We start from the raw sequence: 27,777 nt of genomic DNA, 5'->3' as shown, positions 1-27,777 counted from the left end.
AATTGTACACAGTATTCCAAGTGAGATCTCACCAGGGACCTATACAGGGGCAATATCACCTCCCTTTTTCTGCTGACCATTCATTGTGGATATCCTGATAACCTGGCCAGTTTGTGGTTCTTGAGGACCAGAGTTGCCCCTGTCTAATTTTAACAAAAGTGCTGACCTCCATCCTGCATTACCTGTCTGATACAATGTTCCTTAGGTATTTGAACCACTTTGGTTTAGTTTTTTACACCAGAGACATTGAAAAGTGCACCCCCTTCTGTCCTACTGCTGAATCACAAACATCTGTCATTTTATGCCATTGCAAAAAGAAGTGAAGAAATACAGAGTCCTTGCGATGGGACTTCTACGTCCTTTTGCACTTTATAGCTTAGAAAATTAGCTTAGAATTGGCTTCACGTTTTTCAGAAAGCAATAATTGGTTTTATGCTGACAGTGGATGAAAAGTCAAAATGTTCCTGCCAGAACCAGCCAGTGACATTTTGAATATCTAAATTAACCCCAAAGTGAGATAGTTGGGCTTGTAATGGAAGATGAGATGTTGAGAATCATACAGTCGAGTGTTGGTGGATTTGTTTCACGCCAGAATTGGAATGTAATACTCCAAACTAGTTTAGGGCTGGCTTTTGAACAGAGTGTTCTGCTTTCTTACTTTATGAAAATGAAATGGGAAGAAAAGGAAGGACTTTGATTTCTGCAACATTTTTTTTTTCCCTTTAAGGTTTTCAAGAGAATGCTGTTAAATTCAGATATTTTATTGTATTTACAGTGTGTATCTTTTGCCTAATCCTTGTACATTTGAAAATGTAACTATTGTAACCTAGAAAAAATAAATATTAAACCGTAGATCTGCTTAGTGTTTCTTGTTCCTGTATCATGGGCAGTAAATATAATTTGCCATACATTTTTCCAGCACACCTCCTGGCCTGGCCCCTAAGAACCTTACGCATTAAAATACAATTGCATTCTACTTGAAAGCACGTGATCAGAAATAGTAAAGTAAACATTGGTTGCCGAAAAATGGTGAAATGGTGGCACTTTATTTTAAAGGGGCTGCTCTTTAGCTTTTTCTGCAGACTTTCTGTACATTTCCACCAATTTGTGATCCTCGGCACTTAGAAAAATGATTGTTCAGCTTGCGTACGTGCATGAGCCCCCAGCTTCTCACTTCCGTAGTTACAATAACTTTTAACACTTGACTGCTGCACAGGGAATGGATTTATATTCTAGTTTCCCAGTAAATGCTTGAGGGGGCACTCCCTGGTCCGGTGAAGCGGGGAACGGCTGACATTTCTTGCATCCATGATGATCAAAATTGAAGCAAAAGGACTCGGCAGCAACAATTCAAGAACCAGCCCCACTGGATGCACAGATCTCAGGGCTGAGGGTGGCTCATCTTTTACTCCTGGGGGGGATTCTGCATGCTGTAAGAAAAGTATAATCGCAGCTGACTTTGAGTAATAATTCATTTCAACTTCAAAACAGAAAAAAGCTGTAACTCCATGCAAAATGTTAAGGTTTTGGTGCAGAATTCCCTCCGGAGGACAGTAATGGTGCACCAAAACTAGGACATCAGCAAGCAGTGCCGCCTTCTTGCAGCTGCCAGTATTTGTGGCATCCATGGAGGTCAGTGCTGCTGAAATCCCTAAAAACCAAAAGCTCTAGCAATAAGGCCATAGATCCACTCTTCTCTTTCCTCATTGCCTCCAGCTGACCCCCTCCACTCTCAGCTTATCCCTTCAATATTTTCTCCCCTTCACCCCCATTCATCTCCTCCCCCACACATTTGCTGTCCCCCACGCATTTCTTCCCTCTTCCCCCTAATATGTTCCTTCCCAGCTTATCTCTCCCACGTGTCCTTCCTCCCCACACCCACCTGCTTCCGTCAGCCCTTCTCCCGTCCATCCCTCTCGGGCACACTGACCCAAGTTGTAGGCACTGGCATGAAACAGCTGGTCATCTTCCTGCACCTTGCAGATTTCAGACAGTGAGCGCCGCGGTACCCCAAATCCCACACTGATAGAATCTCCCGAGAACAGCGGGAGACTTTGAGCACTGCACGGCTGGTGCTGTCTGGAGCCCGCGGTGCAAGGGATATGACAGTACTGGCTCCTGCAGGCTTGCAGCGTCTCCGCTGGTTAGCGGAGCTGGCAGCCTTTTGCACATTCTGCACAGGAAAAGGTAAATTCTGCGTTGGGCAGAATTCCCCCCAGGAGTAATCTTTGCTGCAGCTCCACAGGAGAAAGTGGATGTCAAAAAGGAGTTCCGAGTAGACAAAATGTAATATGCGCCTATTTCCCCCCCCCCCTCCTCACTTATACAGAAATATAAGAAACAGAAACTTTGTAACTCAAAGCTATTAAAGAGATTAGATCGCTTTTGCATTTTTATAAGCTTTCAGCTTTCTTTGTGCTGCTGCAGCAAAATATGTAAATTGCAGCTACAGGATTGAGCCATCCTGCTGAGCTCCACTGACACTGGCGCCATTACCCCTCTGTGGAATCTCAGTGTATATCTGTTCCTTTGTTGTCATTTCTTTTCATATATTCCTACAAAACAAAGATCCTTCTATTATTTCATGTTCCGTTCAAACCGGTCCAGTTCCAGACCAGTAGTTGTTTGCAAGGCTGGTTATCTGCCACCGAAAAAAGTGGACTCATTTTATAATATATCAGATGACTGGCTAGCAATTTTCTTTCTTTTTTTTTTAACCAGATTATACCTTGGGATGCAAGCAGTATAATAGGTGGATCCCTTAAAATCAGTATTTAAAAAAAAAAAAAAAAAAATCAAATCTTATTTTCTTATTCCAAATACTCTGCCAAAGGTATTTAAATAGTTTTAACTTTCTTCAGTTTTCATGTTATACACTTGCTTATTTTTTTTTGAAGAGCTTATGCTGGTGTTGGACACATGTTCACTGCCTGCCACCTCCCTAGTAATGTGTCTTTTTCCAGCTTTCTGGATCCTAGGGTAGAGTGATCCAGCCTGGTCCTGGAGCTGAACCTTACAGATCTGCCTTTCAGGATATCCACAATGAATATGCATTGGACATATTTGCATAGTTTACATTAAATATAACATGCAAATTCAGTATAAATGCGTAAACCAGATGTCAGGTGAGGCTCCAGGACTAGTTTGGGAGACACTGGTTGAAGAGAAGTGTAGGATGACCCTCTAGAGTAAGCTGGAGCAGAAGACGGGAAGAAAATGCAATAGAAGTCTAAGATTTTTTCCGAAATGATAGCTTAACCTAAGGGTGCACACCTCAAGTCATTGATGTTCGGATTTTGAAGGTAACTAGAATATGCAAATTATTTTTTTTAGATCAGATATATGCAATTGCAACTCATGATTGTGGCTATCCCAAAATCCAGACCAGTCTATGAGGCCTGAATTGTGCAACTACGAATAAAATATGTGGGAGCCTGGTTTTAAATGCAAAACTGTGCAGAAAGAATGATTTGATCAGGTGGGGTCTCTGGCTTCTGGAAATCCATATCTTCCTACTGGAGCTATGCCATTGTATGTAAAGCTAGCCATTTGATGCAGGGAAAATGGACTGAATCCCCGATCTGGTTACAGCAGTGCTGCTCCAGCTGTGAAATCTGAATTTTATCCTCCTCTAGTTCCATGCCTCTCTGTTCCTGTGGGACTCATGCAGCTATTAGGAGACTGTGCAGTAGTTGTGACTGCCACACATAGTGCTCTGCCCCCTACTATACAAAATAGATAGCAGTGAGGTGTGACTTTTATTACTTGCTCATGTGATAAGTCATTGTTCAAATTCAGTTTGGTCTAACCTGTGATAAGTGAAAGTGAAGATAAAAAGAGATCACACTCTGTGACTGCATTTCCCACAGTTAATAAAAATAAGACTTAGAAATATCAAACAAAATACTGGGGAACTGAAGAGATTTTCCTCTGTGTTCAACTGAAGGGGTGATTAGTGTTATAAGTAGAAATAATCTACATGAAAGTTGTAGGTGATAACTTTTGATTGGATTAACTTAATACATTTGTACATAAGTTTTGACAACTATTTATTCCCTTCATCAGGTCAGTACAAATGAGCTGATGATGTTGCCTGAATGTGCACGTACATTTTGGGTTGCATTACAATAGCAATGTGGTGGTTGTCAGAGTCGGAGTAAAGATTTTGATGCCTATAGGCAAGACCAGAGGACAAGGGCATGGGTTTTGTCTTGGAGTTTAGAGAACAGTGTGTTCACCCCTGGAGGAAGACAACCTGTTGGTTCTAGACAAATTCAATTACCATGCAGAGATCCCTCTTAAAACCTACACTTCAACCTTCCAATCTGTCTCCCAAGCACTGCAACCTCCATTAGAAACTTGTTTGCAGTCACTAGTGACATCCTAAGAAAACACCTAAAAATACCAGCTATCATCAACTCATTTAGACCAGCCTGAACTGCTAGTTCAGCAGTGGAATGAGACATTTATTCCTGCCATTGAGACACTAACACCTCAAGCCAAATCCCACCAAAACTATCCAAACTTCTTTGGTTCCATGAAGGTCTCTGCCTGCTCAAACAAAAATCTCAACAATTTGAACAGACTTGGCATAAACAGAAAGCACATTCTAGCAACCATTTCTGCAAAGAACACTCCAGAAAGTACAAAGCAACCATCCGTCAAGCAAAAAAAGACTATGGATCCTGATATTCATCTGTATCCAGCTAAGTTTCTGGATATAACATATCCTTCAAAGTTGCAGAGGATATTCAGCAGCACGGCTGTGCCGCTGAATATCCGTGCACAAATTGCTACTTAGCGGATAAATTATATCTGGCTAAGTTAGACCAGCTCTATGGCTGGTCTAACTTATGCAATTAACTGGATATGTAGAGCCACCCTGATCTGCCCACTGCCCACCCATTTTTTTATGCGGCTAAAAGTTAGTTGGATAAATCACTTATCCAGCTCTCTAGTGGCTGCTGAATATACCCAGATATTTAGCAGCCTGCTAGATAGCCAAATAAGCCCTATTTATCCGGCTATCGAGTGCTGAATGTGCTTTGAATATGCCATCCCATATTTCTAAACAACTTGAGCGAGCGATGATTCGTCCAAGTAAACTCTTTTGAATTTGTGCAGAAACGTTCCAAACCTGCAGCTCAATCACTCACAACTTCCAGTGATGCTCTTTCAGTTGAAGACTTTGCTTTATTTTTCACAGAAAAAATCCAAAATATCAGAACTTCCCTAGATGCTCGTCCCTCCTTATCATCACTGATCACTGCACTTCATCTCCCAAACATAGACACTACCTCCCACCAAACCTCATCCAAACTATTTCCACTAACTGACTTTAGGAAAGTTACACCACAAGAGATGGAGAAAATCCTCCAAAAATTAGTCTATCCACAAGTCCACTAGATCCCATTCCACCTAGATTCATCTGCAACCTGAAGCAAGACTTAACCCCCTGGCTGACAACTATTGTAAATGCATCCTATCTCAAGGGACTTTCCCGCACTCACTCAAACCGATTCTGAAGAAACTTGGGTCAGATAAAAAAAATATTGGACAACTATTGCCGAGTCTCTAGCCTCCCCTTCTTATCTAAACTAATAGGGAAAGCAATAGTTTATCTCCAACTCCTCGACCATCTCAAGGAAAGTATTTTACACTGTCACCTATCCGGCTTTAGGAAAGGCCATGGAACTGAATCTGTTCTATTAGCCATCACTAATAGCATTCACTTGCATGCTGATCAAAGTGGTGATTCCCTCCTCGTCTTTCTAGATCTCTCTGCCACTTTCGACACTGTTGACCACCAACTTCTGATCCAACACGTGTCATTGGCATTGAAGGTACTGCCCTAAACTAGTTTAAATCCTTTCTCTCTAACAGACTCCAGTCTGTCATTTGGGCCAATAAACGCTCAAAGCTTCGAGCTCTTACATTTAGAGTCCCTGAAAGCTTGGTGCTGTCTCCAATCTTTTTAATATTTACATCCAACCGATATACAACCTCATTCAGGCCTTCAAGATTGGGTGTCATCTTTTTGCAGAAGACATTCAACTTTGAATCAAAATCGGAGCTGACAGATCACCCTCCATTTCAAATCTTACTAATTTTCTTACATCAGGGTGCTGGGCTTGATGGACCCTTGGTCTGACCCAGTAAAGCAATTTCTTATGTTCTAAAGGCTCAGAAACTCTAAATTGGATTAGCTGCCAAGGTCATCACAATCACCTCCCTACCTGTTAGACACTTAGTTACATCCCAAAGAAACAGTTTGAAGTTTAGAGGTCCTACTTGATCAAAACCTCAGTATGGAAACACACATCTCCAAAATAGTAAAAACTTCATTTCATGCACCTGCATCAGATCCACCAACTATGGAACTACCTAGACAAACACAATCTGGCTACAGTAATCCAAACACTAATCACCAGCAGAATTGACTAATGTAATTCTTTATTGAGTGGCATCTCTGTATACAGTTCAAAATGCCTCCAGCTCCTATGTAACACATAGGAAGAGCAAAAGTATCTGACCACATAAAACCTAGCCTGTCTCGACTGCACTGGCTACCAGTAGAGAGCAGGATTAAGTTAAAAATGCTCTGCTTCATCTGCAAGTGCATGAACAAATAGGCCCTAGAATCTCTCTCTCGACTTCTCCCTTATGTCCCTAAGAAAGTACTCTGATGATCTCAACAGGCTCTACCTTCCACCCTGCCTTTGGCCTCTGCTAGACTCTCCTGCACCAGACATCTGGCCTTTAGCTATTACGCACCAAAGATCTGGAGCATGCTTCCATTATCCCTATACTTGGAGCCCAGCTGCCTTACCTTATAGAAACATAGAAACATAGAAATGACGGCAGAAGGAGACCAAATGGCCCATCTAGTCTGCCCCGCAAATTTTCTCTCTCATACTTATCTGTTTCTCTTAGCTCTTGGTTCTATTTCCCTTCCACCCCCACCTTTAATGTAGAGAGCAGTGATGGAGCTGCATCCAAGTGAAATATCTAGCTTGATTAGTTAGGGGTAGAAGCCGCCGCAATAAGCAATCTGCACCCATGTTTATTTGTTTTACCCAGACTGTTATACAGCCCTTATTGGTTGATTTTCTTCTCCCATGCCGTTGAAGCAGAGAGCTATGCTGGATATGCATCGAAAGTGAAGTATCAGGCACATTTGGTTTGGGGTAGTAACCGCCGTAACAAGCCAGCTACTCCCTGCTTTGCGAGTGCGAACCCTCTTTTCTGGATGTGTGAAGTATCAGTTTTTCTTCTCCCCTGCCGTTGAATCAGAGAACTATGCTGTATATGCATTGAAAGTGAAGTATCAGGCTTATTTGATTTGGGGTAGTAACCGCCGTAACAAGCCAGCTACTCCCCTCTTTGTGAGTGTGAATCCTTTTTTCCACATTTCCTCTTGCTGTTGAAGCTTAGAGCGATTTTGGAGTCACAGTAAGCCTGTGTATGTTTATTTAATAAGGGTATTGACTCCAGGCAGTAGCCGTCATTCTGGCGAGTCACCCACTCTTCATTGGCAGCCTCTTGACTTTATGGATCCACAGTGTTTATCCCATGCCCCTTTGAAGTCCTTCACAGTTCTGGTCTTCACCACATCCTCCGGAAGGGCATTCCAGGCATCCACCACCCTCTCCGTGAAGAAATACTTCCTGACATTGGTTCTGAATCTTCCTCCCTGGAGCTTCAAATCGTGACCCCTGGTTCTGCTGATTTTTTTTCCTTCGGAAAAGGTTTGTCGTTGTCTTTTGATCATTAACACCTTTCAAGTATCTGAAAGTCTGTATCATATCACCTCTGCTCCTCCTTTCCTCCAGGGTGTACATATTTAGATTCTTCAATCTCTCCTCATACGTCATCCGATGAAGATCCTCCACCTTCCTGGTCGCCCTTCTCTGTACCGCCTCCATCTTGTCTTTGTCTTTTTGAAGGTACGGTCTCCAGAACTGAACACAGTACTCCAGGTGAGGCCTCACCAAGGACCTGTACAAGGGAATAATCACTTCCCTTTTCTTACTCGATATTCCTCTCTCTATGCAGCCCAGCATTCTTCTGGCTTTAGCTATCGCCTTGTCGCATTGTTTCGCCGACTTCAGATCATTAGACACCATCACCCCAAGGTCCCTCTCCTGCTCCGTGCACATCAGCCTTTCCCCCCCCATCGAATACAGTTCATTCGGATTTCCACTTCCCATATGCATGACTTTGCACTTCTTGGCATTGAATCTCAGCTGCCATATCTTTGACCACTCTTCCAGTTTCCTTAGATCCCGTCTCATTCTCTCCACTCCTTCCGGCGTGTCCACTCTGTTGCAGATCTTAGTGTCATCCGCAAAAAGACAAACCTTACCTTCTATCCCGTCCGCAATGTCGCTCACAAAGATATTGAACAGGACCGGTCCCAAAACCGATCCTTGTGGTATACCGCTTAAAACCGCTCTCTCTTCAGAGAGAGTTCCATTTACCATCACACATTGTCTTCTGTCCGTCAACCAATTTGCAATCCAGGTCACCACCTCGGCACTCACTCCCAAGCTTCTCGTTTTATTCACCAGTCTCCTGTGCGGAACCGTATCAAAAGCTTTGCTGAAATCCAAGTAGATGACATCGAGCGCTCTTCCTTGATCCAATTCCTTGGTTACCCAGTCAAAAAAGTCAATCAGATTTGTCTGACAGGATCTTCCCCTGGTGAATCCATGTTGCCTCTGGTCCATTAATTCTCCTGACTGTAGATAGTTCACTATTCTCTCTTTCAACAGTGACTCCATTACTTTTCCCACCACCGAAGTGAGGCTGACCGGTCTGTAGTTGCCAGCCTCCTCCCTGTTCCCACTCTTGTGAAGCGGGACCACCACCGCTCTTCTCCAATCTCTTGGTACCACTCCTGTTTCTAGGGATCTATTGAACAGGTCACACAGCGGACCCGCCAGAACATCTCTGAGCTCCCTCAGTATCCTTGGATGAATCCCATCAGGCCCCATGGCTTTGTCCACTTTCAGGTTCTTTAGCTGTTCCCATACATTCTCTTCTGTAAAAGGATTTTCATCTATTCCTCTTCCCTCCAGTTTCTTGTTGTGTAAAGATGGTCCTTCTCCAGGGTCTTCTTTAGTGAACACAGAGCTGAAGTATTCGTTTAATATTTCTGCCATTTCTTCATCTCTCTCCATACATTGATCATTACCACCTTTCAATATCACTATACCACTTTGGACCTTTCTCTTTTCGCTGATGTATCTGAAAAATGTTTTGTCACCGTTTTTTATCTCCTTGGCAATCCTCTCTTCCGCTTGACTTTTTGCCAACTTGATTAATTTCTTTGTCTCCCTCAGTTGATACAAATATTCTTCTTTGTGTTCCTCCCTTTGGGAACTTTTATATTTCTTGTATGCTGTTCTTTTAGCTTTAATTTTGTCAGCCACCTCCTTTGAGAACCAGATAGGTTTCAATTTTCTTTTGCTTTTCTTTACATTTCTAACATATAGAGCAGTTGCCTTGGTGATTGCTCCTTTTAGATTGGTCCACTGCTGATCCACATCTCTTTCATTCTCCCATCCTTTTAGTTCTTCCTCCAGGTACTTCCCCATTTCCTCAAAGTCTGTGTTTTTGAACTGTAAAACTTGGGTCTTTGTGGTTCTTTTCCCTATTCTTTTAGTGATATTAAACCATATCGTTTGATGATCACTGGTGCTGAGGTGGGTGCCCACCTGGACATCGGAGACATTATCTCCATTAGTGAGCACTAAGTCTAGTATAGCTCCTTCTCTCGTGGGTTCCAACACCATTTGTTTGAACAAAGATACTTGCATGGCATCCACTATCGCTCTGCTATTTTTAGATTCTGCAGATGGGATTTTCCAGTCTACATCTGGCATATTAAAGTCACCCACGATCACCACTTCTCCCTTCTTACCTATCTTATGGATGTCTTCAACCAGATCTCTGTCCAGCTCTTCCTTTGGTTTGGAGGCCTGTAAACCACTCCAATATAAATGGATGGTCCGTCATCTGTTTTTAGGTCAACCCATAGTGCTTCTTCCTTGCCCCAACTTCCTTGCAGCTCAGATGCTTGGATGTTGTTTCTGACATAAAGAGCCACACCTCCCCCTTTTCTATCCACTCTGTCCTTCCTTAACAAGTTATAGCCTGGTATTGTTGTATCCCATTCATGAGATTCTGTGAACCATGTCTCTGTGATAGCAACAATGTCCAATTCTGCCTCTGTCATTAGGGCCTGTAGATCTGGGATTTTATTTCCCTTCAGGAAAAAAGCTAAAGCATGAATTTGTAGCAAAGCATTCCCAGTAGAGATTTCCTGTCCAAGAACATGGTTACCACAGAAGTATTCCTATTTCTACAACAACATCAAAGTGAATCTGTCTTTAAAGATATAGATGCTTAACCAATATTTTCTATTGATCTAATACTATTAGAACCTACTTTAAATTTATTGTAATCCGCTTTGGGACCATTCATGGTAAAAAGAGGAATGTGAAAGGGCAATAAATAAATTAACAGCTACCAAAGGCAATACAAACACATAGCCTCTTTCCCTGCAGCTGCATCAATCTTTGTATTGTACGACTTTTCACAGCTTTGAAAACAAGCAAACATCACCACCTCACTATTGTAACACAACTTGAAATTGACTTGTATTTTTATTTTATTTTTTTCCCTCTTTGGTCATCCATTAGGTTCTTCAGACCTAGCGATTAGCAGATTCTATAATGTAAACAAACAATATAAAAACTATAGAGAAAACTACATTGCATTAAAAAAAAAACACCCAACCACATTTATATATTACTGCAGCATCATTACCAGCATTGACCTAAGGGAGGGACCATAGTTCCCAATATATCAAGTTAATCCAATAAAAAAGCTATAATATCGCTCGTAACGTGTTTGTTGATTTTTAATTCTATGTATCCAAGTGGACTAACATGACAAGCACACCCCTTTTATTCATTGTTATAAGGAAGGGTACACCTGACAAAGATGAGCTTAAATCAGAGGGATCACCTTTATTTGGGGGGTACCTTTCCCCTTGATATTTCCTGATTTGGTTCAAATTTAATCAGAATGTGACCATTTATGTATCACTGATAATATGTCCCTACCAAATTTGCATGTGCTACACATGTACAGCTTTCTTTTAGAGGTTTCGTCTTGCTACATATTTCTCCTGTCAACATAAACTCCTTTTGGTTCTGTGCTTAGTTGCAGCCGAGAGCATGGGATTCTATGTTGGGGAGTTCGTCTTCCCTTGAGTATCGAGAACAGGGCAAGCAGGTCATTTTTGCTCCTATGAATAAACATGTCCCTGACATCCAGCTCTTTCTCTTGATCATGTGCTCAGCTTTCTCTTAATATAGTGACGATGTTAAAAAGCATAATACTTGCATCTAATCCATGCATCAAAAAAAAAAATAGTTAATAGTAAAAATGGCTGTTTGCAATTGGTGGCATTAGTGACTCTGCGAAAAATGTTCAGCAGTTCTTCTTTACGTATATAAAAATGATTTTTGTATGGTGTTCTAACTGGGCATACTGTATACTGAGGTTATATTTTTATTACCTACATAATTGCTAGTCCCAGCAATATATTTCTCTATATACTAGAGCACTGATTATTCCAGTTTTAGACCTTCAAAAGAATCTTGTAGTTGTAAATCTAAGTAAGATGGTTAGCACTGAAAACACCAGCCCTCGTTTTGCTTGGCTATTGGGAAGGGTCAAGTGTTCATCACATGATAAGCTTTGGTCACTCAATTGTTATTGTCTGCTTGCTTCATGATCGCAACACATTGGAAGGGAATGCCTAATATGGAACACAACAATCTAGAGAAATTGCCAGTATTTAGCAGTTGCATTACAATTTAAAAGGTAATAGAAATTTTATGTGCTGTGGGGAAGATTTTTGACTTATTATGGTCATTCTTAAAAAAAAAAAAAAGATGGGGAAGGAAAAAACCTCACAAAGAATATATTTATTACTCTTGCTGGGCTTCAACAACTAATTGTTCCTTCATCCCACACTGCTGTTCCTGTAAAATTCCTTGAACTGTACAATTTGTTCGGCTGTCTGACTTGTTCTGTTTTTCTTCACTGTTTGTTTAAGATGTTGTGATCTTCTGTATGATTATGTCTGGAATTCAAAATTTCAAAAAAGCTAAAAAAAAAGAATATGAAAAGTACGTAATTCTTCATTAACTAAAATATACCCAGGGGGAATATCAAAATGTCTTTTTTTAAGGATGCCTCACTGAAGCATTATTAGGTGATCCAATAGGGACTAAAATCTGAAGATTTTATTAAAAAAAAAAATAAGGGAGCAAATGAGATCCCTAGCCTTGCATGGATTTTCTAGCACTTTTCAATGCCATCCTATTGAAAGGGATCCTCCTTAGGTTCTGCTCATGTTCAATTTCTTGACTTATCTGACCATGATGGACCTTGTGCCCCTACTCCCACCCACCCGGAATCGGTACAATTTAACAGAAATTATTGCATCTCTGATGGATGGATTAGATCACTGCTATTGCACTTTTGCATCCTGTATTGAAAAGTGCTAAAAATTAAAAATATTAACCACCATGAATTCACATGAACATATTAAAATTGAAACTCATAGTCCCACCCCCAAAAAAATAGTGGTATTAACATGGTCAAGTAGAATTTTTGTAGTTTAGATTGTGCAGAAAGGTCAAAGAAAGAAATACATTAAAAAAGCTCTAAATTGTAACCATGAGTGCGTACATGAAGAAGGAGCAAAGCATGGTCTCGTTTTTTCCCTGGGAGTGTTTGGGCTTGCAATATCCTACCTAATATAACAACACCACAGAATAAATATTTTGTGCGCAAGCCACTCAGCATACATCGTAAACTCAAAAAGGCCTAGGAATACAGTTTGGAAATGGCTGGCAATGTTTAAAATACATTATTTTCTTATGTTATTAAATCGATGTAAAGAAACCTGTCCAGGGCCTTCAACGACTACAGCAAATTCAGGTCCAGCCTTTTCCCACAAAGAAGGGATCTTGGATTCCAAAGATGATGCAGATGTTCATGAGTCAGAACTGTCTTCACATTCTGGCAAAGTTATACAATAGTGGGACAGAGCACAAAAGTGCAGATGTAATTCAAATATCAGATGCTATCCACTGTCAGATCCATGAAGGTTCTAACTTGAAGCAAAAGAATTTTCATACCCAAGATTCAAAGATCTGGAACCCAAAATACTACCAAAAAATCATTATTACAGAAAGAGAAATAAGCATGTTAGGCAAAACATTTATAATATCAAGTGGTCAGCAGAGGCGGTGTCAGAATTGAGACATTCGAGAAATTCAAAAACACCATAAATAGGGTAGTTTTCAAAGGAAAATGTAAACATAGCATACTATCATTGCAATTTTCAAAAGCCCATTTACTCCCATTAAGCGCACTTAACAGGGGTAAAACCTACTGATAATTTAGTAGCATATCTTGTAGCAATTTTCAAAGGCTTTCGAAAATTCTGGCATGGTGAGATTTTTCAGTGACTGGGACATAAGTAGTTTCAGCTCTAGAACAAGGGCATTCTCACACACATTTTTTTTTTTTTTTTTTTTAAATCCTCGAGTTGCAAATATTATTGCCTGCTAGGTTCGCCATTACCATTTTTTTTTTTTTAGAAATCTGTGCATTCCATGAAGTACAACAGTAATTATTTGAAGTGGTGCAAATTAAGAAATTGACTCCACTTGCTTAGATGGGATACCTCCTAATATAAGTTACCAGTTTGGGGAAAATGTGTAAAGCATTACCACTCCCTGTATGCTTGATCAGTAAAGATATCATTATGAATATATGGACAATGAATGTCTATGTACTGCAAATTGTGACTTAGATTGTATTGCAAGGATTGACTTGTCGTTGTTGTTATTGGATTAAGAAATAAAGTTTATTAAAAAGAAAAAAGATGCACCCATTTTATTGCAAAGAACTGTATAAAAAGAATGACGGTCACAGTAAAAGCTTAAATGGCTCAAACTGCTAGACAATTGGAGTCTTAAAATATTCTTAGAGGGCTTGTAGTTTTTGAAAGGATAATTCCAAGAATGTAGCAAGATGAAGTTTGAGAAACTACAATTGCATGGTCTGTTAGATTTGACTTCTGTGAAATAATGCTACTTCTGGGCAATTCGATTTCACTAAATAAGTGCATTCAGACTCGCCATTGACTGGAAAATGTGACAAAACTGTTAATGTTGAAAAGAAATGGATGTTAATGCAATGTCTAATTGTGTTGTATTATACTGTCTATGTATTACTTGGCCTTAAAAATAATTGAATGTTATTTTGCATTAAGTGCCCCTTTTTCTGCCTTCTGAAGCAATCCTGTTCAGAGTGTATTCAAAGCCTGGGGTTGATTTCACGTGAGGTTGAGGGGAGAACATAAGTGCCTCATTTAAAGGATAGAGTTCAGCAGTTCCTAGGACTTCAAAAGATATTATAGCAAATATAACTTAACTTTGATAGTGTCAACATTTTTAAAGGAAAATCTTATTTGCTATAATAATGTATATATATTATAATACATGTGTATCTGCATTTTATAGTTTTAATAATTAGATATAATTTACTGAAGACATTTGGTATTAAAATGATAAAAGAATTTTGTAACGCATGTTAATCACTTCATTGAATTTCTTTTCCCCTGCCCCATTAAATAGCTAAGCATCTACCTGCTTTGGTTGATTCAGGGGTCCCCAAACTCAATCCTCGAGGGCCACAACCCAATCAGGTTTTCAGTACAGTGTTTACACAATGAATATGCATGAGATCTATTTTCAGACACTGCCTTTATCATATGCAAATAGACCTCATGCATATTCATTGTGGAGATTCTGAAAACCCAATTGGTTGTAGCTATCGAGGACCGAGTTTGTGGCTCCTCGGGTTAAATATTGCTCTTGCTAGGAATTGGTTGTCTAGTAACATGTTGAAAATTGAGCTGTCAAATATATTGGTGGGTGACAGAAAACTTGGTGGAACGTAGACCAGAGGGAGATGCAGCTTTGCCTTGGGATAGAGTTGAGCAGGGGTCCCCAAACTTTGTTCTTGAAGGACGCAACTCCCTTGGGTTTTCAGAATTTCCAAAATGAATATGCATGAGATCTGTTTGCACACTCTGTCTTCAGTGCAGTTTCATTGTGGAAAACCTGACTGAGTTGCGGCCTTCAAGGATCCCCTGGATTAGTGATTATGGGGATCATTTTCAGCTGGTGTAAACCTGTAGACTTTGCACTAGTTATACGAATGTGAAAGTACACGCATGCTTTGACTTTGACAATTATCCGGCAAAGCTACACACACACACTCAGTTCCACCTGTTAGGTGGGCATAGTTTTGCCACAAGAATTTACAATGCATATATTTTAAAACCAAAACGTATGCGTGGAAATCCCAACTCTGCCCAGATTTCAACTTCTGGAACGCCTGGCTCCTGTCGGTCACTTCATTTTCTAAGGAGCCACTTTTCTGGCAGAAGTCCCTTGGAAAATGATCCTTATTGGAACCACTTTCATGCCTGCTTGTAAGGACAGCCGTCCGTAAGGGCTCTCCTCTGTGCATATTCATATGAAATGACAATGTAGTTTGCATTAAAGTAAGCCCCTAATTTGCTGGCTGGGTCTAGCTTGTGCCCATCTACAGGCACAATCAATGACATCTGCTTCTGTTTGGGGGGATCTGCAGACCCACAATGCTCCCACAGCTGAGGAGCAGGATTTTGGTATTGATTTACCTGCCTTCTACAGCGACAGTGAAGGGACCATGGTTGTCCCAAAAGCTTGCATGTTGATGCTAACATTTTGTTAGCCATACAAAGCTGCTGCCGCCCCTCCACTGCTTTGCTTTGAAGTGTGGGATTGTTGAACTCACAGCCTGGGCAGGGGAGACCTGAGGTAAGAATGGCCTTTGAGCTACTGAACCCTTTCCTTTCCAGCTCATCATTCTGCTATGATTTCATGGGTAGCTGCAGCACAGGAATTCATCTTCATCCTATCACAGATTCCTGGTTTTTAAACCCGAACCTTCCTTGTCCAGTGCCCCCAAGCATTCAGATGTCAGGTGAAGAATTATCTGTCACGTAATATATAGTGAGCTATTTAATAGGAAAAGAGCAGGACATTATCCAGTAGTGTGTTATCCTGCTGGTCTGGTTAGGCATCAAGCTTTGTCTTTATGCTCTTACTTGTAGATTTCAACTGTGCTTTAAACCACAAAATCAAAGTGAGAGCGAGTTAATGAATAAATTCTCGGTAGAATATTTCCGTTCCCTGAGGAAAGCTAGTTTATCATTGTTTTGGATTCTTCCTCATTTCCCTCTGAATCTTTTACTGCCCATTTCCTCTTTGGGACCCTCACTCTCAGTTTGAATGTCTTTGTATTATCACATGCCGTTTTTTGGTTTTTTTTATCAGCATCATCATGTTTTTATTTATATCCAGATCACGCCTTTACATTGGTAGCTCAAGGCAAGCTATATTCAGGTACGGGAGTTATTTCCTGTTCCCCAAGGGCTCAGGGCCTGATTTACTAAGGCTTTTCTCCCGTTACGTGTCTATGAAAAAAAATGCTTAGTAAATGAGGCCCTAAGTTTGTACCTGAGGCAGTGAAAGCTGACGCAGCCGTCAGAAGGAGCATCAGTTTTAAAAACTGGTCCAAGGTCACAAGGAGCATCAGTGAGATTTGAACCCTGACTTCCCTAACAACCTTACCCTTAGATTCATCAAAATGCTATAATTTCGCATGAATAATGCCCGCGATAAGAAAAAGGGGCGTGTTTATGAGAATTTTAGAATTACTGCACTACATGCTTCGCATAGATAGTGTATTGTGGGGTGTGTTAAAGTTTTCACACCTCATGATACTTGTATTTCGTGGCTCATGAAGTGCCTAGACAGGCTATGAGAGCTTCTTTATAAGGCCTTCATAGTACTTAACTATTTATATCACTATAGGAGGGCCAGCTAATAATTTGAGGTGAGGTTTAGAGTTTCAGGGCCAGTTTGACATGCAGAGTGAGACGAACAAACAGCACAGTACACCTCAGTGAAGATATGAAGTCATTTGGAGTGAGGAAAGTCTCCCAAAGATGAGATTTCTACTATATTTTCTCACCCTAGCTTGATGGACTCTATAACAGGGTACTATCAAGCTAGGGCGAGAGAACATTGTAGAAATCTCATCTTTGGGAGACTTTCCTCACTCCCATTGATGTCAAATCTTCACTGAGGTGTACTGTGCTGTTCATACGTCTCACTCTGCATGTAAAACTGGCCCCGAAACCCTAACCCGTCACCAAAATCTCATCTCGCATAATTAGCTGGCCCTCCTATAGTGATACAAACTGTTGAATACTGTGAAGGCCTTCCCAGAGGCGCGCTTTCTCTTTCTCTCTCTCTCTCTCTCTCTCTCCCCCCCCCCCCCAAAAAATTTTGCATTCGTGCCATGCGGTGCCATAACGCATTTTGATGAATGACCGTATTAGCTTGCTGCTCTAACCACTAGGCTCCTCCACTTCCATCATCATCATCATTGTTTATTACATAATTTTCCAACTGAAGCGCTAGCAAGTTATAGCAAGTTTGAAATTACATCAACATTTATACCCCACGTTGACATACAAAATTAAATAAAGTACCGGGCTAGAGATGAAATAAGGCACTGAAGGTAAAGGTAAAAAGATGTATCAGGCTATCCTCTGAAGAAGCGTAATCAGATTAAGGCATCAGGATAGTAGTTACATAAGGCACAATAGGTAATTAGAGGCACAGTAGGTGAAGGTAGAAGGATGTATGGAGAGGCATGATGTGTTAGAAGCATCCAAGAGCGCATAGGGATGTAGAGTTTAAGGAGTCCTTACTGTCACTCACAGCTCAAGGTACTGCTGAAGCATTTTGAATTAGAAAAAATTGCAATTTTTCCCCAAGTCACCTACAAACAAAGCAAGTTTTGTTTCCCACCAAAAGGGCTTTTGCAAAAATTGATTTTTGTTACACTTGAGCATATGTGAGAGTCTGACTGTGCAGGCCATAAAATTGTTTAATGTAAATCATGTAAATTTGTGTGTTAAAAAAAAGTACTGTGTTTATGATTTATACTAAATTTACACTAAGTTATAAGGTATGCAGTTTGGAAGTGTGGAAGATACAAGAGTGGAGCTACAGATAACAAGCTTTTGCTTGTTTATCCTACTGATGAAGATTTGAAGTAATTCCTTTCCCAAGTTATTTCCATGGGTAGGTGATATGATGATCACTCTGCATGTATATACATTTATTATACATTTTTGCATGATTTATACATGTAGGAGTGGTACAATTTTGACTTGAGACTGCCGGTGCCTTTTACTTCTAACTATATTGGACTTGTAGAAACAAATCGACAAGTTACATTTGCAATTGGTGCAATTTTTTTAGTACCTCGAGCGAGTGAACAAAAATCTGAAAGAATTGGGCAGTGCGCTGATCCCGTCAGATCATTTGATCTTTTGAGATATGGTCCAACAGTCAATATTGTACTTGACCCTCGTATCTTCTGCACTCAGTTTTATTTATTTGTTTTGCTGAATTTTGTAATACACTGATATCATGAAAGGATCACACTGAACTCTTGACAATCACTAAACTGCTCTATGACAAAATAGCACATGTTTATGGACATCTATTTTGCATGAAACCTAGCTACAAAATAATCAAAGCAGAAAAGGAAGAGCCTGCAAGATTGGCAAATACTGTATGACAGAAATTCTGTCTGAATTTTAAAGATAACCTTTTTTTTATTTTTGTGCGTGTGATACCTTGTAATGTGGCTGCTTGCCACTCCAAATCGTCAGGGTTTATTTTTTTTTTGTTTTGTTTGTTTCTATTGTGATGTATTTCCTTTTAAACATTAACATCATTTTACCCATCTAAGTGTTTGTTGGCTCTGTGTTTAATTTTGTAATTATTTGAACATATATACTTTCTATGAAACTGACTGGGGCCTAACATGGAATATCCTTCTGAACAAGTCCCCGGACTAGAGTTGGTAAATTGCCATCATTATGTCTGTTGCTTTGGAGGCCCGTCCTGCTTTTAGTGTGCAGTAGCTCCGTGTGTTACGGTTCACACTGGCCCATGGGGAGCCTCATGCAAAGGCTCGACTGAGGTTTGCAGCGATGAGCTCTGCTTTATGCCATTTTGGAGGGGGGGGGAGGCCGAGGTTATGTCACAGATGTTTCCATTTAGGGTAGGTAGATAGGAAAGCTCAGATTCTAGGGCAGCCTCAGGAAGATAACTGCATATTCTTGAGTTTTCTCAAAGGGAGACACTAATAGTACTTTAAAAAATAATGGTGGTAGAATTTTTACTGCGTATATATTTTTGTGTACTAGTAATAATGCTTTTCTTGATAGTGTTAATTTCTCAGACCTCTAAGCCAGTGTGCCAGGGCCCACTGGTGCACCTTGGCAGTGCTGGCAGCCTGACAGCGTCAGCATGATCCTCCTCCCGGGGCTCAGACTGGATTCTGGATTGGATAGTGCCCCAAATCGTTTGTTTGCTACTTCAGCCCCTCCCTCCGGTCCCATAGCAACCAGATGGTACTGAGAAAGACCAGAGGGGAGAGGCAGGAGCAGGGAGTGCACACAGCAGCAGTGAATGGCAGAGAAGAGCCTCTGCCCTCTGTTCAAGCCCCCCCCCCCCCCCCCACACACACACACCCCTTCCCGGATTACAGAGCTCTTCTCTGCTGTGTTCTGTTTACTTGGAGAGTCCTGTCACAGGTCTTAGATGTCTGTGCTCTAGGGACTTGGGACTCAGATAACAGCAGAGTAGGGAGTCATCCAGAGGTGAGCCAGGTGAGACTGATTTGTGAGAAGAGAAGGGGGTGAGAGGAGAAAGGGGTGAATGCTTGGGGGAGGAGGCACAGGATGCTGATACAGTTGCACTGCAGCTCCTGCTGGGTTGAGAGAGGGGCAGGGAAAGATTTGGAAGGAAAACCTGGGCCATACCAGGGAGGGGAGGAGGAAGGGAGGGAGAGAGAAGGGATCAGATAAGAAAAAGGGGAAAATCAGGAGAGGGCAGGTGAAGGGAGCAAGAGAAAGAGAAAACCAGCAACTGAGAGAAAGGAGAAAGGACCCTGGATAAGGACCAGGGTGAAGGAGAGAGAACGAGGACCCAGGATAAAAAGAGACAAGACCAGATACTGGGAAGGTAGAGATGGAGAAATGACCCAGGAACAGAGAGAGAAAGGTGATGAGAGAGGATCCTGGATATAAGGGTAAGGGAATTCTGGGAGATATGGAGGAGAAAGGGAATGAGGAATGGAGAGAGAGAGATAGGAGGAGGAAAGGAAAGAGTATCAAGGGAAGAGAAAGTATGAAAATATCCATTCAAGGGAAGAGGCAAAGAAGAAGGAAAGAGGGGAAAACAAAAATGGAACATAGAGAAGACCTGAGAATGAGAAAAAGAGACACAGCCAGAAAAGCAAGCCAGAAACCTCAAAGATAAAAAAAACTTTTATTGCCTGATAGAGAATGTTAATAACTAATCAGTATAAAATATACTGGGACATAGATCAAAGTCTCTGAACTGGATATGTCTCCCACATAGAATTAAAGTCAAACAAGGGGGGGCCCAGCAAGTTATCCCAACAATTTGGTCAGCAGTATCAACCTCAAAATCAAAATCAGATAAAGGTGTCAGCAAGCCTGTCAGTGTGTCCTGCTGTGGTAGACAAGGACCCCCCGGTCAGTTCAGTCATCTACCTTACAAGTCAATCTGATTTTTCTGCAGCATGTAAAACCAAAAATCCCAACAATCTAAACTGAAATTCAACAAGCCCAACACGGCCAGTGTTTCGCTATAAAAAGTTTCTTCAGGGGTTAAGTGAACAATGTTCTATCCACTAGTAAGTCTTTTGTCTGCAATATAACATATATTAAAGTTAATAACCTGTCATAAAAACAGATTAGAAAAATACTTATCTGCAGGCTAAATAATTCCATTCTTTCAGAACCAAAGGTCTTAGTAACGTATCAAGTAGGCAGCCAAGGGAAACAATGTCCTTTAAAATGTCAGCGATGATGTAATCACATCCAGAAATGGAGATCCACCTGCAGTCATTAAAAAGAGGAGTAATGATATCTTGATGTAAACTCACATCATACATACAGATTCAGCCTAAGAAAAAACTTAGAGCTAGATCAGCATTCAAACCACCTGGACCAAAACATTTCAGATGTTAATCCACTGTTGTTCCAGTTATAACAAATTGATATTCAGGTCATCCCATCACCAATGGACAAACACTTGATCGATGACACAAAAACTTAGGTTATCAAAACAATGATGCATCTCCTTGCAATGAGCTACCTAAGGTGCAGTGAGTCAACAATGAGCTAGACAGGATCGATGTTCAATCATCTAGGTTTTCTTCATACGTGTTGTCTTAAGAACATAAGAACATAAGAAATTGCCATGCTGGGTCAGACCAAGGGTCCATCAAGCCCAGCATCCTGTTTCCAACAGAGGCCAAACCATCCTACAAGAACCTGGCAATTATCCAAACACTAAGAAGATCTCATGCTGCTGATGCAATTAATAGCAGAGGCTATTCCCTAAGGGGTAGATTTTCAGACCGCGCGAATAGGCGTACTTTTGCTGGCGCATCAGGCGCAAGCAAAAGTACGCGGGATTTTAGTAGATACGCGCGTAGCCGCTAAAATCCTGGATCGGCGCGCGCAAGGCTATCGATTCTGTATAGCCGGCGTGCGCCGAGCCGCGCAGCCTACCCCCGTTCCCTCCCCTCACCTTCCCCTCCCTAACCCACCCGCCCGGCCCTGTCTAAACCCCCCCCTTACCTTTGTCGGGGGATTTACACCTCCCGGAGGGAGACGTAAATCCCCGCGCGCCAGCGGGCCGCTAGCACGCCGGGACGCGACCTGGGGGCGGGTACGGAGGGCGCGGCCACGCCCCCGGACCGCCCCAGGCTATAACCACGCCCCTGGGCCCGCCCCCAAAACGCTGCTGACACGCCCCCAAAACGCCGCGCCGACCGGGCACGCCCCCCCTCATCAAACCCCGGGACTTACGCGAGTCCCGGGGTCTGCGCGCGCCGGTAGGCCTATTGAACATAGGCCTACCAGCGCGCAGGGCCCTGCTCGCCTAAATCCGCCCGGATTTAGGCGAGCAGGGCTCTGAAAATCCGCCCCTAAGTAAACTTGATTAATAGCCGTTAGTGGACTTCTCCTCCAAGAACTTATCCAAACCTTTTTTGAAACCAGCTACACTAACTGCACTAACCACATCCTCTGGCAACAAATTCCAGAGCTTTATTGTGCGTTGAGTGAAAAAGAATTTTCTCCGATTAGTCTTAAATGTGCTACTTGCTAACTTCATGGAATGCCCTCTAGTCCTTCTATTATTCGAAAGTGTAAATAACCGAGTCACATCTACTCGTTCAAGACCTCTCATGATCTTAAAGACCTCTATCATATCCCCCCTCAGCCATCTCTTCTCCAAGCTGAACAGCCCTAACCTCTTCAGCCTTTCCTCATAGGGGAGCTGTTCCATCCCCTTTATCATTTTGGTTGCCCTTCTCTGTACCTTCTCCATCGCAACTATATCTTTTTTGAGATGTGGCGACCAGAATTGTACATAGTATTCAAGGACACTCAATCACATAAATGACTGCTGACGACAGGCATGAAGTGGTATAGTTCAAATGAATGCTGTAATTTAACAGAAGTCACAGTCAGACACAAAGTATTCATAGAATAATGGCAGACCGAACAATTACCGCATGGCTGATTTAAACCAGTGGGGCAGTCCCCATTCTGAATTGTCTCTTGGGAGAAATAAGAATGCACAAGCATGTTTCTTAAATTGCTTCCTCTCATATAAGCAGTTCTGGAAGGTTCTTCAAACACGTCATGAACCTGTAAAATCCTCCAATTGCATAAGATAGAAATTCACACAGCATGGACTTGAGGAGAAAATGGAGTATGCTTGTACATTGCGATACATTCTCAGCTGTCCGGGGGAGAAAGAGCTATTCTCGATGGTTGTATCGAGCTCTCAAAAAGGCCTTCCTTAACGCATAATCTGAAATAACCCCTTGCCAAAAATCTGTTAGATAAAATTTTGCTTGAGTCTGAAAATCACTAGAAGAAGAGCAAACTCGACGAAGCTGCAAAAACTGGCTTAGCAGTAAACTCTTTTAAGGCATGGGAAAAAAGCAGGAGAGTATTTGAGCTAACCCGCTTATGGTAAAGAGAGGTAATGAAACAGGAAGATGTCTTACAAATCAGTATATCCGGAGAAGGTATCTGCTGAGGATGTGTGCTAGCTATAAACTTAAGATGACAATTCAAGGAATTAAGTCAGCCCAAAAACTCATCAAAAGTAGACATAGGTCCCTTCCATAAACGAAAGATATTATCAATATAGCGTTTCCAGAGAATGTGTGACACAAAAGGAAAATCTGAAAGTCATTGAGCCTCAAAGGAATCCATATACAGGTTAGCCAGATCCAGGGCCATGGTGGTACCCATGGCCGTACTGCATACTTGTTGGTAGAATACCTTATTAAATATAAAAAAGTTATTCTGTAGAGCAATTTCTAAGAAGCTGACCAAGAAATTGGGTATTCTCTGCGGTCATGTGCATCGTTCTAAAAAAACGAGTAACTACTAGAATGGCATTTTCTTGGTAGATATTGGTATAGAGAGCTTCGACATGCAGATAAGTATTTTTCTAATCTGTTTTTAAGACAGGTTATTAACTTTGATATGTTATATTGCAGACAACAGGTATGGTGGATAGAAAATGTTTCACTTAACCCCTGAAGAAGCTTTTTATAGTGAAACACTGGCCGAATTGAGCTTGTTGCATTTCAGTTTAGACTGTTGGAATTTTTGGGTTTACTTGCTGCAAAAAAAAGACTTAAAGCTGGATGACTGAACTGACCGGGTGGTGCTTGCCTACCACAGCAGGACACACTGACGGGCTTGCTGACACCTTTATCTGATTTTGATTTTGAGGTTGATACTGCTGACCAAATTGTTGGGATGACTTTTGCTGAGCCCCCTTTGTTTGACTTTTGTATTTTTGATTTGGAGTTACCTTTGGCTCATTGTTTCTTGTTTGAAGTCCCACATAGAATTTAAATATTGGGAGAAGTTGAATTTTGCTGGCTAATTTTGACTTTCTGGTGTATAATTAAATCTCTTCTATGTAGGACATAACCTACCGGTATGGAGGCCATCGTATTGGGCATATTTGGAGAGTAGATTACTACACTTGTCCATGGTGGCAGTCCACCAGACTTTCTCCCTCCCACCAAAATGAATTGCTTGTCCCAAATTCACCATCAGATTACCAGTCTGCACTTCTCCTTCCTTTTTACTAGGAGAAGAGCAATGCTTCTTACCTGTGTTTGGCTATTCTGTCTGATTTTGAATGTGTGGGTTTCCTGTAATCTCACAGTATTAGCTAGATTCATACATTCAGGTGTCAGATCGAAGCTGGCAGAATGAGGCACCCAGGTAAAAAAGTGCTGTTCCCCACCTGCCAGTGGTGGGGAAGTGAGAATTGCGCAAAATTTGGTTTGGAATCCCACAAGGACTGAGCAAACTTGAAAGCGTGCCACAAAATTTAAAAAAAGGTTGAGAAGCCCTGCTCTAAACCAGGAACACTGAGGGATCCGGCATGTACCATGCAACATACGACAAATACAGAAGGCAAAGAGCAATAATCACGCTGCATCGTGTAAGAATTTCTAATCTAGCGTAATAGGTTACACCTTTTTAAGTTAGTAGTCTTTTAAGTTAGTAGTCTTTTAAATCAGTCATTTTTAAATGGAAACATCTTGACCAAAATCTGTCACAACATTTTTGAGACCATTAAAAAGTTAATGCAAGCAAAAAAAAAAAAAAAATCCAAATTCACTGCATGTTTCAATAGCTTTTACTCTAGCCATGTTAAAATGGCTTCTCCTGTTCAGTTCCCCAGCATCTCTGGTGAAGCAGCCAATCACGGAAGAGAGCATCACATGTTGTTTCTCATGTGCTGACGTCTGATTGGTTCCCGTGCCCTTAGTGCGTGGGGAAGCATTTATGACATCCTGGGCAATGTGGACCAAGCGGGTCCTATGTGTGAGGGATAATTTGTGATAGCCTTTCTAATATGGATGCTCCCTGGTAAGCTGGTAAATTGTAGAAGATTGGCTTAAGGAATTAAAAAAAGAAACAATGATTTAACAGTAGCATTTTTTTTTTTTTAATTGAAACAGGGTGAGCAGAATGAATTGGCATGGAATTTGGCCTTGTGCCATACAGTGATGGCTAGGTCTCACTGTTACAATCTGGACTTTCCTGAGTGGCCTTCACCAGGCAGTAAGGTGACATCGTTAGATTTTGAGCGTCCTGTTGTTTGATGACGCCAACACAGCCCACGACACGTTCTGAGCTTTATATTACTTTTCAACATACGTGAACCAAGTGTGTAGATACCCAAGCACCCCAAAGGGCTCCCTTTTTTTTTTTTTTTTTTATCCCTGGAGGGTTGCTTTAATGGGTGTCTGGTGAATGGTGCAAGGAGAGAGCTTCCCCTTAATCTCAGCTGAGGGATCTCAAAGGAAAAGGACCTCTTAATTTAGCTGTTGTTTGTTTCTTTTTTTTGTTAAGAAAGAGGCTAGGAACCAGTACACATTTACACACTCCACTTATCTCAAGAAGATAAAATGTGGATAATACACCTTAAGATCCGGAGCCCTGTTGCCCCACAGAAATCTCTGAAAATGACCCCCTTTGTGCCTGTGGCAAAAATCCTCAGAGCCCTATCCAGAAAGAAATCAAAGGTCTCCACCCAACGCCAGGGTAGTTGTCTGGATGAGAGCATTCATCAACAGTGGGGGATATACAGAGTTGTATATTTGTTCCTTTAACTTGAGCTAACAAATGATTGCATTTAATAAATATTCTCCTGTGAAGAGTCTTTCCTAAGCTTCTGTCTGTGGAGGAATGGGGGAGACACTGCAGGCTAGAGACGTGCTTTGACGCACATCTATGATAGAAAGATATTCAATCTCCGTTAAGCTAAAGAGATCAATTCACAGTCGGGGCCCTAGTTTCCAGGGCAGGGAGCCCATTAAGAGTGGGTGAAACCTTGGTCATGTAACTCTTGTAGACTTTCTTGCCTCCTTACCCTTGGGCATTGAAGACTCGGACAGTAACCCTGAATATGAACAGCATGCTTTATATAGGATTTGGAACATCAGACTTAGACCAGACTTATGAGGGTGAAAATTTAAGTTTTTTACCCAATTATAAGAACACATGTAAGAAAGACCAACTGACTGTAACCAGTCTGCAATAGCACGTCCTGTAAAAAAAAAAAAAAAAAAAAGGTCTGTCAGTATGTACAGCTGTAATTCTAGATATCCAAAGCATTGTTTTTCTCCCTCCACCCTCAGATGGACTGCCAGTTGCAGCTCACTATGATATATCAGACACGAACTCCGACCCAGAAGTGGTAAATGTGGATAATCTCTTGGCGGCAGCAGCGATGCAGGAGCACAGTAATTCTGTAGGCATCCAGGACCCAGGGATGACCTGGCGGACTCGAGGGCTGCTAGAGGAGCTGAATGCGGACACAGGTTCGTCTCCTTTACTCAGAAGTCTTAAAAGAGCCACAGTTTAATGCCTGCAGTTGAAGAACCAGGCCCCTGCTCCAAAGATTAGCTGGAGGCTACTGTCCTCTTTCGAGCAGACATAGCAAATACACCCGTCCTTGTTACTGACGTCTTTGTGTGTCTGTTCTGGGTTCGGACTGTGCACACTGGCTTTCTTCCCAGGGGCTGATCCCACTTAGGTCTGCACTGGGAGTGACCGGAGGGCCTTGTCACCTGCATGCACACAGGACTGCCTCAGGGGCTTACCCAATGTAAACACACACAACTACTGGGATTATACCTAGGGGCTTGAACCCAGGAGCTTATTCCCCACACAAACAGCCACACACAAACTTGGATTCAGTGCATTACAATTCCAGGAATTTAGGAAAGTAAGTTTATTTGAGCAATACGAGGAGAGAACAAATAAAATCAGGTCATACAGAAGAATTAGTTTCAGATAATAACAATTGCTGCATAAATATATATATAAAGCTTACATGTTTCCAAAGGATCAGTCTGTGCTATCTCGTCCGGAAGCTCTCTCTTCCCCCCTCTCTCTCTCTCTTGCTGTTATTTCTCCTTAAACAATAAGTGCTTGGGAGAAATGTTCCCTCCCTCTGTGTTCTTATCAATTTCAGGTGCAGCTATGTGGCCTTCGCTCTCTCGGACTTTAGTATCAGTTAATTACTTACTTTCTCACCATAGAACTACTGGCATAACTAAAATAAACAGATTCTTGCCTGTTCGTAAAGATTTCACAGTGCAAAACAGTAAATATGAGTTCACTCAGAGGTTGGCCTGTGGCCTTCAAACTAGTCTGTGTCTGGGTGAGAACTGTGAAAGCCATACAGCCTTATCTCTAAATACTTCCTCAGCCAGAGTAGTCAGAAGTAATTCCGTTACAGTCTCCCTGCATTGTGTGCTGCAAACTAGGCCAGAAACAAATAGTTGGAAATGTGCAGTTTCATTTTACGACCAGGATCATATCCAGTGACATTCATAGGAACATCCCCCACAAATTTGACAATGCCTACAGTGGTGCCTGCTAGAGAAAAG

At 41.6% G+C, this 27,777-nt stretch overlaps 1 protein-coding gene and 1 long non-coding RNA gene across 4 annotated transcripts in view; one reads left to right on the top strand and one right to left on the bottom strand.

Annotated features, from left to right (window-relative positions):
• The window catches only part of C1H18orf25 (chromosome 1 C18orf25 homolog), a 169,503-nt gene that overhangs the window by 108,796 nt on the left and 32,930 nt on the right, over positions 1–27,777 (top strand). For 2 of the 3 annotated variants that reach the window (XM_029580684.1, XM_029580692.1), the window contains one exon: positions 26,521–26,703. The exons of the other annotated variant lie outside the window; for it this stretch is intronic. In XM_029580684.1, coding sequence (XP_029436544.1) covers positions 26,521–26,703 — 183 coding nt within the window. The remainder of the gene's footprint in view (positions 1–26,520; positions 26,704–27,777) is intronic. 3 annotated transcript variants of the gene reach the window in all.
• On the bottom strand, positions 16–27,307 carry LOC115078127. The gene is made up of 3 exons (XR_003853076.1): positions 27,219–27,307; positions 26,368–26,429; positions 16–1,430 (listed from the first exon to the last, which is right to left on the bottom strand). It is a non-coding gene; the product is annotated as an uncharacterized LOC115078127 (long non-coding RNA).

The sequence above is a fragment of the Rhinatrema bivittatum genome, chromosome 1 (assembly GCF_901001135.1).
Source record: "Rhinatrema bivittatum chromosome 1, aRhiBiv1.1, whole genome shotgun sequence".
Taxonomy (NCBI): Eukaryota; Metazoa; Chordata; class Amphibia; order Gymnophiona; family Rhinatrematidae; genus Rhinatrema; species Rhinatrema bivittatum.
Note: the sequence above shows the minus strand (reverse complement) of the source record. Positions and strands in the feature narration are given on the sequence as shown.